The sequence below is a fragment of the Palaemon carinicauda genome, chromosome 36 (genome assembly GCF_036898095.1).
Source record: "Palaemon carinicauda isolate YSFRI2023 chromosome 36, ASM3689809v2, whole genome shotgun sequence".
Taxonomy (NCBI): Eukaryota; Metazoa; Arthropoda; class Malacostraca; order Decapoda; family Palaemonidae; genus Palaemon; species Palaemon carinicauda.
This window is the reverse complement of record NC_090760.1, coordinates 67,553,319-67,568,318: the sequence shown is the minus strand read 5'-3', so window position 1 is coordinate 67,568,318 and position 15,000 is coordinate 67,553,319. Positions and strand designations below refer to the sequence as shown.

General features: G+C 32.7%; 2 protein-coding genes across 2 annotated transcripts in view; both read right to left on the bottom strand.

Moving 5' to 3' along the window:
• The window catches only part of LOC137628868 (uncharacterized), a 354,967-nt gene that overhangs the window by 64,520 nt on the left and 275,447 nt on the right, over positions 1-15,000 (bottom strand). The window lies entirely within an intron of this gene.
• LOC137628671 (acidic leucine-rich nuclear phosphoprotein 32 family member B-like) lies at positions 797-2,991 on the bottom strand. The gene is made up of 3 exons (XM_068359825.1): positions 2,906-2,991; positions 1,929-2,048; positions 797-1,037 (listed from the first exon to the last, which is right to left on the bottom strand). The coding sequence occupies exons 1-3, from the start codon at positions 2,989-2,991 to the stop codon at positions 797-799; spliced, it is 447 nt and encodes a 148-aa protein (XP_068215926.1).

The following is a 15,000-nucleotide window of genomic DNA, read 5'->3' as shown; positions in this document are numbered from 1 at the left end:
ATATATATATATATATATTATAGGGGAGATTATTACCTCTACCAACGAGGTTATGTTTTCGAATCAATTTATTTATTTATTTATTTTTCTGTGTCTGTGAACAGTATTGCTTCAAAACTACTCAACGGATTTTGACGAAATCATCATCACAGATAGATCTTAGGTCATGGATGACCCCGTTACATTTTAGAGATGATCCAGATCTGGATTTTAGATTTGGATTTGCATTTTTCAAAATTTTAAAGATTACATCAAAACAAATTGACATTGAATTATCACCTTATTTTAACAATAGATAGATATTATGCATCGGAAGAAACCATGAAATTTTGTAGGTTATACGGATCAAGATCACGATTCTGGATCGGCATTACACTTTTCCATTTACTGGACAGTCAGAATATGAAAAGTGGGAGGTGATGTCCGTAGAGTTTAGTTATATGTTGTCTATATTCATTGGCAGAGGTCTGAAATCTCTAATTGCTTTTGTTATTATTATTATTATTATTATTATTATTATTATTATTATTATTATTGAAGCATATATAGTATATTAAGTTTAGTTTCAAAAGCATTATCACAACAATAATCATATAAAAATATCTCTTTAAAAAATATGTGTATTTACAAATTTTAACTAGGAGGACTGCCCCTCCTCGTTTTAGCTGTTTCTCCATTGGCTCTTTACCTTCTTTCTATTGACCTTCCTACCACACGATCAATTAGACGACTGTTTCTATTCTACTCCGTTTCAAAATCTTATGAATGAAGCAATGAACGTGAATGGAGAGATCTTTCATCTGTCCTGCATCATCATTATTTTTTCCTTATTCTTCTTCTTCCTCCTTCTTTCTTCTTCTTCATCTTCATCTTCGTCTTTTTCTTCATCATCATCATCTTCTTCCTCCTCTCCGTCTTCTTCATCTTCGTTTTGATCGTATTTGTCTCCTACTTCTTCTTCGTCTTCGTCTTTTTTGTCTTTTCTATCTTCTTTGTATTCCTCTTGTTCTCCTTTAACTTTTATAATAATATCTTTGCTTTTAAGGTTTACTAGGGCACCAGCCACCAGTTGAGATACTACCGCTAGAGAGTTATTGCGTCCTTTGACTGGCCAGATATTACTACATTGGGTCCTCTCTAGTTACGATTTCTTTTGTCTTTGCCTACACATACAAATAGTCTGGCCTATTCTTTATATATTCTCTTCTGTCTTCATACACCTGACAACACTGAGATTACCAAACAATTCTTATTTGTTCAAGGGGTTAACCACTGCACTGGAATTGTTCAGGGGCTACTTTCCTCGTGTTAAGGGTAGAAGACTCTTAAGCTATGGTATGCAGCTCTTTTAAGAGAAGGACACTCCAAAATCGAACCATAGTTGTCTAGTCTTGGGTAGTGCCATAACCTCTGTACCATGGCCTTCCACTGTCTTGGGTTAGAGTCCTCTTGCTTGAGGGTACACTCGGGCACGCTGTTCTGTCCTGTTTCTCTTTCTCTTGTTTTTTTTTTTTTTTTAAGATTTTGTAGTTTATATATGAAATATCTTATTTAATGTTGTTAATGATTTTGAGATATTTTATTTTGATTGCTTATTACTTCTCTTGTAGTTTATTTATGTCCTTGTCTCCTTTCTTCATTGAGCTATTTTCCCTGTTGGGGCCCCTGGGCTTATAGCATCTTGCTTTTCCAACTAGGGTTATAGCTTAGCTTGTAATAATAATAATAATAATAATAATAATAATAATAATAATAATAATAATAATAATAATAATAATAATGATAATAATAATAATAATAATAATAGTAATAATAATAATAATTGAATATTCTTTTATTCTTTATTTATAATAAGTGGTATCGGCATCAATGACCTTAGATGTCAGGATGCCAGGAAACTTCAAATCAATCAATCAATCTCCGCCTACTTCTTCATTATCATTTTCTTCTCCTCTTCATTTTCGTCGCCTTGATCTTTATCTCCTACTTCTTCTTCTTCTTCTTCTTCTTCTTCTTCTTCTTCTTCTTCTTCGTTCAGCTCCTTATAACTTTGAGAAGGATTGTTAAGGAATGTCCCCTTGGTAAAGTGAATGGCTGCTAGGAGTCCTTCATACCAGTATCTGCAGCAGTTCCTTCAGCGCCTTCTACAGGAATGCTAAGAATCTCACCCCCGTACGTTCTCTCTCTCTCTCTCTCTCTCTCTCTCTCTCTCTCTCTCTCTCTCTCTCTCTCTCTCTCTCTCTCTCTCTCTCTCTCCTAAAAGCATGATATCTTTTTGTCAAAATCGTCTTCAGTTTATATATATATATATATATATATATATATATATATATATATATATATATATATATATATAAGAGAGAGAGAGAGAGAGAGAGAGAGAGAGAGAGAGAGAGAGAGAGAGAGAGAGAGAGAGAGAGAGAGAGTATCATCACAAATTTATATATGTATATATATATACATTCGTATATATATATATATATATATATGTATAATATATATATATATATATATATATATATATATATAGATGTAAACGTTTGTTTGTTTTCATACATTCATTTATGTATGTGGTGCATATTTATGCGCACATTCATTCATGGATGTACTTTCATATTCTTTAGTATCCATCTATTTAGATGTGTGAGCGTTTGTCTCAGAGGTAATCACATCACTTTTTTATACTGACATGACCGAATAAAATAAAATTCCTTCCATTCAGTCCCTCTTTTCAAACGTTATCCCAAAGGATGAGATTCCCTCGTCGGACCCTCATAGATTTCACTGCTCTTTCGGCCACAAGTCAAAATTTCATCAGCCATTTCTCTCGAGTCTGCAAAGAAAGTCTTCTTTTTTTTAAGAGGACCCGGGGTTGTCTTCCAGTCTCTTTCTACACGTTGACAACCAATTATCTGCTTGAATATACACGCCAGCTTCCAGATCTATTGTGGCTAAACCTTTCGGAGTTTCTGTCAGCGCGTACTCGTGCATCAGGGAGATAAAACTTTCATCTTGACACCTGTCTCTGGCCTCCACTGTCGATTAATCCAGCAGGACGACGTAAAGCTAAGAGGTGGACTTTGACGAAGGAGTTCATATGAGCGATATCGTCTTTTATCTGAGAGCGATATCGTTTTTTTTATATCACCCCGCTATAAGTTTACTTTAGTTTTAAGAATTTTGTGAAATGTAGTCAACCTATAAGTGATATCATCTTTTATCTGAGCGATATCGTCTTTTATCTGAGAGCGATATTGTTTTTTTTTTATATCACTCCGCTATAGGTTTACTTTAGTTTTAAAAATTTTGTGAAAAGTAGTTAACTTATAAGTGATATTATCTTTTATCTGAGTGATATCATTTTTATATCACTTCGCTATAAGTTTACTTTAGTTTTAGCATTCTGTTAAAAGTAGTGAACTTTTAAGTGATATAATTATTTATCTGAGCGATATCGTTTTTTTATCACTCTGCTATAAGTTTACTTGAGTTTTAACATTTTGTGGGAAGTAGTCAACCTATAAGTGATATCATCTTTTATCTGAAGATATCGTTTTTTATCTATCCACTGCAAGTTTACTTAAGATTACATTTGGTGAAAAATAGTGAACTTTTAAGTGATATAATTTTTTTATCTGAGCGATATTGTTTTTTTATCACTCCGCTATAAGTTAACTTGAGTTTTAAGAATTTTGTGAAAAGTAATCAGCTTGTAAGTGATATCATCTTTTATCTGAGCGATATCGGTTTTTTTTATCATTCCGCTATAAGTTTACTTTAGCTTTAACATATTGTGAAAAGTAGTTAACTTGATGGTCTTCAACAGTTGATGGATACTAAATTATGTATTTTTTTTCCTTTATTAAAGGGAAAAATATCAGGGCATGTAAGTTTTCATGTTTATGTATTATATTCTGTACTGGTCGATTTGACAAAGGAATTTCTATGTGTAATATCATCTTTTATCGCTCTGCTATAAGTTCAGTTTTAACTACTTTTTTTTTTTTTTTTTTTTTTTGTAGTAACTAGTCTATTCGAACCGTCTAAAAAGACGTCTTAGGTTAAAGATCTCTTGCTTAAGAGTACACTCGGGCACATTATTCCATCTTGTTTCTTACTTTTCTTTTCTTAAAGTTTTTATCAACTTGTTATATTCAAGTTTTTATAGTTTTTATATTGAAGATTTATTTTATTATTATTGATCTTAAACTTCTTGTAGTTTTTCTTTATTTGGGCTCTTTTCCCTGTTGGAGCCCTTGGGCTTATAGCATTCTGCTTTTCCAACTAGGATTGTAGCTTAGCAATTAAAAATTATAATAATAACAATAATAATAATAATAATAATAATAATAATAATAATAATAATAATGCATACAAACACGCGTAAATACAGATTCAAGCCTTCCCACCCCCTCCCCCTTTCCTAACTACAACCTGCTTGTTTGGCAATCTGTGGGAGAGCATGGTTTCCGAGTGTACCTGTCAGGGTACCACTTCTCATCGGAGTAGGACTACTCCCACTCCTCTCTGAGTGTGGCAGGATATATATATATATATATATATATATATATATATATGTAAATATATATATATATATATATATATATATATATATATATAATTATATATATATATACACACACACACGTATATATATATATATATATATATATACACACACACGTATATATATATATATATATATATATATACACATATACATACATACACACATATACATACATACTCAAACACTTGCTCTTTAATATACAGGGCAGATTATATTCCGTATAGATTAATTTGTTATTTCATGCACGTTTCGTATATAAGTTTATTTGGTATGATAATGATAATATTGATAAGATTAGTTTTTTCAAAGACGAAGGTGGGAACTTACGACATGTGCAGTACAGTCATGCAAAGATAAGAACAGATAAAATCAGTATATGTGTATACGAGCCCAGCTTGCATTGTTTGCTTATCCTGTATATCTTCCATGCATTTTTATTTTATCAGTGTTTCTTGTGTTATTATTATTATTATTATTATTATTACTTGCTAAGCTACAACCCTAGATGGAAAAGCAAGATGGCTCCAACAGGGAAAATAGCCCATTTAGGAAAGGAAACAAGGAAAAATAAAATATTCTAAGAACAGTAACAGCATTAAAATAAAAAATTCATATATAAACTATAAAAACTTTATCAAAACAAGAGGAAGAGAAATTAGATAGAATAGTGGTGTGCCCGAGTGTACCCTCAAGCAAGAGAACTCTAACCCAAGACAGTGGAAGACCATGGTATAAAGGCTATGGCACTACCCAAGACTAGAGAACAATGGTTTGATTTTGGAGTGTCCTTCTCCTAGAAGAGCTGCTTACCATAGCTAAAGAGTCTCTTCTACCCTTAACAAGAGGAAAGTAGCCACTGAACAGTTACAGTGCAGTAACCCCTTGGGTGAAAAAGAATTGTTTTCCAATCTCAATGTTGTTAGGTGTGCGAGGACCGAGAAGAAAGTGTATAGAATAGGCCGGACTATTCGCTGTGTGTGTAGGCAAAGGGAAAATGAGCCGTAACCAGAGAGAAGGATCCGATGTAGTACTGTCTGGCCAGTCAAAAGACCCCATAACTCTCTAGCGGTAGTATCCCAACGGGTGGCAGGTGCACTGGCCAACCTTCTAACTATGATTAACTTATTATTGTTGTTGTTAATGTAATTTTTAATTATTAGCAGCATTAATGATAATATTATTATTATTATTATTATTATTATTATTATTAACAGAATGTCACATTCTGTAACTCATTCATGAGCTATAAATTGTACAATATTTAATCCCTTATACTCTCTCACTTGTGCACAAAGTCTATAAGTACGAAACACGGAAAATCATCAGAGTACTGCACCCGAAATATTGCAGCCTTTGGCTGAGAAAGGTTTCCAAATACCACCAAAATGTCGGGTCTTACACAGCGCAAAATGTTCTGTTGATGTTTTATTCTCAGCTTCCTGAGGACTTATTCAAGAGCCTTGTTTGTCTATTCATTGCTCTATTGATTAGAAAACATAAGCCACACAAATTCTACAAAAAAAAAGGACTTATATCTTTTCTTTATTTGCTCTCCTTAAATCAATAATCATCCTGAAAGAAACAATTCTTCCATAGCAGATGAGAATTAATACTCGTTCAATACGTGTTATTGAGGTGATCATGTCAGTTGTGGTCTTCATAGAACCGATGTATTAAAGATCTTTATATACTGTTGCCTTTGTAAGTGAATTAATAGGATTTGAGGTAGCTCATGAGCTGCAAAGGCAAAGGAAACGTGTATGCATTGCCATACAATTTATGAGACCACACATGTACACTTATGGTCGAAGTAGCTTCGTACTCTTGTTTATTTCCTATTTAGCTACTTAGGTTCACTATCCTCTTTATAGCATTTGCTTCCAGAAGACCATAGGTCCCTTTGCATCTCTTATCTACCCAAGCTATGACCAAGGAAGACCAGACAATCATACTTGGTGGGTAGCTTGAACTCAGGACCAACAAATTTCGAGTCCCAGTTGATTCCACTATACTCAATTTTTTTTAAATGAGGCGCATTTGCACTTACTTCCAGGGGTGTCCTTTTAGCTCGGAAAAGTTGCCTAATAGCTGATTGGTTAGAATTATTTTGTCCAACCAATCAGCTTAGTAGGAAACTTTTCCGAGCTAAAAGGGCATCCCTGCGAGTCAGTGCACAGGTAACTCATTCAAAAAAGATTAATATGGTCTACCATCAGTTAAATTGAAGGCAAATTTTCATTTGCCTATTTCTGTTTGTCCCCAAAATATCTTATGAACTCCTTTCTTTTAGCATTAGTGGCGACCACCATAGCTTGTTAACTGCTAAGTACATAATTCAATACTTAGGTTGAAGCGGCAGAGTGGGACACCCCTCCCCCAGTAGTTGAACCCGGGCTCTCTTACTTCTTAGGATAGGTTACTACTGAACACACAAGACCCGATTGTTATTATCATTATTGAATCTTATAAAAATGCAAAATTTAAAAAAAAAATCGCTTTTACCAAATATGGAAATTCCTTTAAAACATTTTACATCACCGAAAGAATAACAAATTCGCCTTTAAGGACAGTTGTGGCTGCATGCACTAATCTAAAAAGGACAACTGTGATCAAATCTATCGTCAGAAATAGGGGACTAAACTAGCAATTAGACCATATTTGAAATTAGATATCTTTGGAGCAAAACCTGCATTACATTTCCTGAATTCTACTTACGTGAAATATCGCTTTGTGAAACGTTGGCCAGAAGCGAAAATGTGCCGGTGCAAAATTTCAGGCATAAAAATAAAAGATTCGTTCATCTTCTTCTTTCAAATTTCGCCCATTGTTTTCCCCTCATGGCCTTTCGGGATAAACGTCCCCTTTTTTTAAAAAAGGGGCAAAAATAAGTTTCCCTCGCTGTTTTATTCGGAATATTCGAGATGGGGAAAATAGGAGCGAGCAGCAGCAGCAACACGGCCATATCGCTAATTCCCTCTCACCTGAGGTTCAGGGGATACTTTATACCCTCCACAATAGGCTAGATTTGGCGCGCAACGTCCGGCCAGCCATACTATTATCAAGCCCCTTTAAGGACATATCCTCGCTCGGTCCCGGCCGCATTCATCTTGTTTCCTGCAGAATTTATTGTGTTTCGTTTTTGGGGCGAAGCATTTGGGAAGGCAATGGAAGCTCTGTTGTTTTAGTTTCGGTGTATAAATCGTGGATATGGTTGGCAAGCACCCGCCATCACGTATTGAGGCGCGCGCGGGAAAAGCTTGATCGGGGGCGAATTTTCGCGCTAGTTTTGGTCAGTCGTTTGGCGCGAAAATGGAGAGAAGGATAGATAGATAGAGGAAGTGAAAGAGGGAGTTTTAGTTTGTCATTGGGGTGAATATGGAGAGGTAGGTAGATAGATAGAGAGTGAAAGAGAGGAAAGCCTGGCTATGTACATCGGCAGCACTCCAGAAAGACCCAAATGAATCTTGTGATAGCCGTCATTACGATGGCTAAATGACGGTTTTCATTACGCTATATACCCCCTTCCCCCCTGAAACCCTTCCCTACCCCCAATTGCTCATTACGGGTAAGAGATACAAAGACTACTAACCAAAACCGTCTCCCCTCCCCCTACACAGGCGGTCCAACCGTGCCATCCAAACCGAGGCCGACATTGTTATGCTTTATGGCAATATTCTCCCCCACCTCGCCACCCAAACACATGCCATTACCCCCTCCCTCGTGCCCCCCTCCCATCTCTCCTACTTCCCAACCTCTTCCATTATCATGCAGGATTCTAACGACTTCGAAGTCCGCAGAATCCATCATGAACGCCATTTGTTTCGTTGGGCTATCTGAACAAAAGCTGCATTTCCTTGATTATCCAATAATGAGGATTTGTGTTTGGTTGGGTGTGTTTTTTACAGTTTCCCGTCTACGAAGTCAACCCGTTTTCTTTAAAGGTTTACACAAATGAATAGTACATATTTACCATTTTTCTGGTATATATATATATATATATATATATATATATATATATAGATAGATAGATAGATAGATAGATAGATAGATAGAGTATATACATAAATATATACATATATATAAATATATTTATATATATATATATATATATATATATATATATATATATGTATTTATATATATACAGTATATATATAAATATATATCCATATATATATATTTATATATACAGTATATATATATATATATATATATATATATATATATATATATATATATATTTATATTTTTATATACAGAGAGAGAGAGAGAGAGAGAGAGAGAGAGAGAGAGAGAGAGAGAGAGAGAGAGAGAGAGAGAGAGACGTTAGTCCAATAGATTAACTTTTATGCATTTGTCAAATATATATAGATAGAGAGAAGCATTTTGTGTGTGTATATATATACATATATATATACACAATTTTTATTATTTATAATTGTTATTTTTTTATTATGAATATCATTAAAGTAATCCTGAGACAGTGAATACTATTAATTTTATCCTCCTAAAGAGTCATGATTGATGCGATAGTTCTTTGTTTTGTTAATTTCAGAGACTACTAGAAGTGACGGTTAACCGGTTTCGGTTTATTCGAATTTTGGTGCATGTTCAGAAAAAATCTAGAGAATCATTTTTGGGTTTTAAAGTTTTCGGTATAAACAAGAGTTCATATTTCTTTTCTTTGTACATTTTACTTACATCAGAAGATTTTTATATATATCCGCACTGGATATATATGAAATTTAACTATAGTATATGTGTATATATACATATATATATGATAAATTTTTTGCACATTTAAACGTGTTTCTCTCATATTTCAAATAAGCCATATATATTGATACATTAAAGTCTGGATTCTCTTAACGACCTCGGGATCTGAGCCCAAGGCGGAACCGCCCAAAGACTATGATATCGGACCGGCGGGGATTTGAACCCTCGCCAGGATATCTGTATGCCAGTGACCATACCATTCCGCCACGAAGAAAGATAAAAGTCAATGACAATTCTTCTATACATATACCTGTCAAATTCAGGTTTTCTGTACTTAGAATTGAAATCAACCCATCTTCACCATCGTAGCTAATTGGTAGGTTTGGGACTTGGCATTCGATTAATGATAAATTTTTTGCACATTTAAACGTGTTTCTATATATATATATATATATATATATATATATATATATGTATATACTGTATACTTTTCATATATATTTTATATATATATATACATATATATATATATAAATATATGTCTATATATAAATATTTATATATATGTATATATACATTTCATATATATTTATATACATATATATCGATATATATATATATATATATATATATATATATATTATATATATATGTATGTATTTATTTATATATATGTATATATACTTATATATATAGATATATACATTATATATATATATATATATATATATATATATATATATATATATATATATTTATATGCATATATATGTACACACACACACACATATATATATATATATATATATATATGTATATATATATATATATATATATATATATATATATGTATATATCTATATATATACTGTATATATATATATATATATATATATATATATATATATATATATATATATTATATATATATATATACTTACTCTTACTCCACTGGTCTTGGGGCTACTTGTTGACCCATGACTACTCTTGATAGATTATTCCAATCTCTTCTGTCCTGTGCCACAGTCATCCTATCTCTCGGGTTCAAAACCTCCTGCTGTAAATCCTTCTCTAAACACCTCCTCCAATCTTTTCTTGGTCGTCCAGGGGGTCTACGTTGGTTCATCTACATGTGCCAAGAAGACCCTTCTTGGCATACTTTCCTCCTTCATTCTTGCAGCATGCCCTGCCCATTGCATTCTTCTTGTCTTACCAAATCGACCCTTCTTGGCATTCTTTCCTCCTCCATTCTTGCAGCATGCCCTGCCCATTGCATTCTTCTTGTCTTACCAAATCGACCCTTCTTGGCATTCTTTCCTCCTCCATTCTTGCAGCATGCCCTGCCCATTGCATTCTTCTTGCCTTAACAAATCAACCCTTCTTGGCATTCTTTCCTCCTCCATTCTTGCAGCATGCCCTGCCCATTGCATTCTTCTTGCCTTAACAAATCGACCCTTCTTGGCATTCTTTCCTCCTCCATTCTGGCTGCATGCCCTGCCCATTGCATTCTTCTTGCCTTAACAAATCGACCCTTCTTGGCATTCTTTCCTCCTCCATTCTGGCTGCATGCCCTGCCCATTGCATTCTTCTTGCCTTAACAAATCGACCCTTCTTGGCATTCTTTCCTCCTCCATTCTGGCAACATGCCCTGCCCATTGTATTCTTCTTCCCTTAACAAATCGACTTACATGTGGTTGTTTTGTCAGCTCTCTCAACTCCCAGTTATGTCTCCTCCTCCATTCGTGTCTTTTTTTGGTCTTATATCGGTACCACTATGGCTCTTAATACTTTATTCTGAAAAACTTTTTTTTTTTTTTTTTTTTTTTTTTTGCTCATCTGTCAATGACCATGCTTCACATCCATAGACCAGAATGGGCTGTATTATTGTATCATACACTCCCAATTTTGTCTTTTCTGATATTGATCTTCTTGCGAGAAGTATTATCAAACTATAGATACATCTGTTTGCATCTCCAATTCTTTCATTTATTTCCGCTTTCATATTTCCATCTCTAGCTATTTTCATTGCCAAATATTTAAAGCCTTCTACCACTTCAATTTCCATTCCATTGATGTTGACGTTTCCATCCATCTCTTGTCTTTTAGCTATTTCCATGACTCTTGTTTTGTCTTGATTTATTTCTAGCCCTATTCTCTCTGCCGTTCATCTGAAGATATTGGTTAATCTTTCCGTATCTCTCAGATCTTCCATCACTATATCTATATCATTTGCATACCCTAGGCAGTTAACGGTCACTTCCCTATATTTTATCCCCTCTGGTCTGCTTGTGATCGTTCTTGCCCCTTTTTCATCATGATATTGAACTACAAGGGTAACAATATACATCCCTGCTTTAGCCCGATCTTTATATCTATTGGTGATGATAGCTTTTCGTATTTCGGTAGCAGGCTTGAGTCTCAGAAATTTTTAGTGATCTGCCGTATCGTGAAAAGCTGATCTGTTGTTGACCTTCCCTTCCTAAAACCAGCTTGATACTCAACAATAATGTTCTCTTCATGTGATCTTATTTTTTCATGTATAATGATGGTCGAAATCTTGTAAGCAGTAACAAGTGAATTTATTCCTCTATAATAACTACATATTAGTTTGTCCACCTTATGTAGTTGTATCATTATCCCTCCCTCCCATCTATCTTGTGTTATTTCCTCCCTTCATATTATTGTTATGAGGTCATGCAGCTTTTCCTCCAGGATATCCCCACAATAGTTCCATATTTCAGCTGGAATATTGTCTATTCCTGGGATTTTATTATTCTTTAACCTTTTAATTGTACTTCTCATATCATCATCGGAATTTTTATTTCTAATTTAGGACCAAAGAAGATTACTGGTTCTATTGGGTTGTCAGGTCCTGGGCAATTTAAGAATTCCTCAAAATATGTCCTCTATCTTTCCATTACCCTATTTTCATTTGTTAATATTACTCCCATTTTCTTCCTTACCCATGTTTAGTCTTGCTTGGTATACCTTTCTTATTCTCTGTATACCTTCATGATGCCGTCGTATTCGTTCCTCCTTTCTGTCTTTATCAATCTCTTCTAGCTCTTTGTTGAAAGCTTTTCTCTTTTTTCTTCTCATCACTCTTAAGGCTTCTCTTCCTCTCTGTCTCTAAATCTCTATTTTCTGCATTCTCGGGGCTCTGAAGGGACCGAATTTTAGCTTCCCATATATATATATATATATATATATATATATATATATATATATATATATATATATGTGTGTGTGTGTGTGTGTGTGTGTGTCTGTGTGTTTGTGTGTGGATACAGTATATGATATCTACAGTATATGTATATATGTTTCTTTTTTTTTAATGTAAAGAATAATTTTAACAAAGCCACGAGCTATTCATAATGATTTGGTTCTTTCTAATCAAAATTTATTATACCGAAATATTTGGGCATTTTGGTGTAGCCTAATCCATGTAACATCTCAGCAAAAAAAACAACTAAAGGAAGACACACCTTGCCACACCCTTACTTCGTAGCGAGTAACCAAATGAATAACGTACGAAGATATGATAGATGCAGTGGGCGGGGCTCTACGCAGGAACTCGCCACGCGGTAAGGCTGTGACTGGGTGCACTTCTTCAGAGCGAGTTGTACTAGGAATTCCTGTACCACAGAAGATTTTATATGGAAATATAGAATGAAATTACAGATTTTTTTTTTCATTTAAAAATTAAGCTTTTGGGGTCACAAAAAACATGCATATGACTGTGTGTGTACCTGTATATATATATATATATATATATATATATATATATATATATATATATATATATATATGTATATATATATATATATATAAATTCATGTTTATATAGAATTTAAATATATATATATATATATATATATATATATATATTCGTATACCGTCATAATTCATATGTATAAAATCATATGTGCATATGCATATATATACATATATATATATATATATAAATATATATATATATGTATATATATGCATATATATACATGTATATATGTATATATATGCATATATATACATATATATGTATATATATGTATATATATAGTATATAAACAGAATAAGTATTTAACATGTATATAATATATAATAAAAGCGATTTTCAATGTCTTTCACATACTTATATCTTAAAATATTGAATATGAAATAAAGCGAATAAAATTATGTAGATTAGGCCATATTGGCTATGTAATCTTTATGTACGCAAGACTTTGTTTTCTAGGTATGGGTTATATGTAGCCTATGCTTTGTTTTCGATATATTGATGTTATATAGAATCTGTACTTTCGATGTAAGTGTTACAGTATATAGCGTCGACATTTTTATATGGTTCTTTAATCTATATATATACATATATATATATATATATATATATATATATTTGTTTACATATATATATATATATATATATATATATATACATATATATATATATATATATATATATATATTTATACATACACACATATATATATACATACATACATATATATATATATATATATATATATATATATATATATATATATATATATGTATATATATATATGTGTGTGTGTGTAAATGTTTAGTTTTTCTTTCTTTTGATTCATTATTTCCTTGTGGAATCACAACTATACACATATCTTATAAAGTTTTAATTTTTAGTTTTTTTTTCAGATGCAAATTATAATGTTTTTAAAACTATTTCTATAATAATTTAATTCCTTCACTCTGCTCCTAATTTTCTCATTCCAATTTTTTTCTTCATTATTCTTTTGTTCTTTTCTATGTCGTCCAAACCACCTTTCACACTGATTATTCTTGTAAGAACCAAGAACAAAAATAAAATTTGAATTTTTAGTTACTTAATCAAATACAAATCTTAATATTTTTAAAAGTATTTTCATATTGTATGTATTCACTACTCTCCCAATTTTCATATTAATCTTTTTTTTTTTTATTCTTTTCTTATGTTCTACTATCTCTACATCACTCTAGGCCTATGTTTAGGGAACCTCCTTTCTTTTGACTTTTCCTATAAATATAAAAAATAAAAAAAAGTCTACGACTTGAATTACTTACGTACTCGAAACCTCTGTCCACGAAAGTCAACCAATTTAGAGAATAAAAGAAACATGTTTCAAATTCTCCCTGTCACCAGATAGAGACAAAGCCTTTCAAATTACACCATGTAATGGACCAAGAATTAGGAATTACACCAAATTAAATAATTAAAAAAAGAAGACAATGAGACTAAGCTAACGATTGAAATGACTCCTGAATTCTACTCCTAAACTTCCCCACTTGATGTAATAAACTTTCTTCGGTTCGAGTTAACAAAATAAGGATTAATTAGAGAGCTGCTTTACCGTGTTAATTAGTCCACCTAACGAGCGCTAACGACCTCGTTGAGAAATGTTCTGGGGACTGTTAAAATGCGACCGGATGTTTCGACCAAAATTTAATGACTTTCCAATTTTTCACTTCTGTCCTGACTGTTCCCCTCCCTCCCCCCCCCTTTTTTTATTCTGTCTGGTGAAAAAAATAGTTCCTGGTTAAATTGAATATTTTGACTAGTTGTCGGTAATAGTGTGAATATTGTTGGGAATAGTACAGAGTGTATACTATAAACAATACATTTGTGTATATTTGTTTTCATATATATATTTTAGTATTCATACAGTTGTATACGTAGGTTTTATGTATGTATATAAATG

Coding starts and splice junctions, on each gene's coding strand:
- LOC137628671 (XM_068359825.1), bottom strand. CDS start 2,991: ATGCACGAGTACGCGCTGACAGAAACTCCGAAAGGTTTAGCCACAATA. Junction 2,049..2,905: donor TATATTCAAGCAGATAATTG/GTTGTCAACGTG, acceptor TCCTTCTCAAAG/TTATAAGGAGCTGAACGAAG. Junction 1,038..1,928: donor AAGAAAATGATAATGAAGAA/GTAGGCGGAGAT, acceptor AAACCTTAAAAG/CAAAGATATTATTATAAAAG.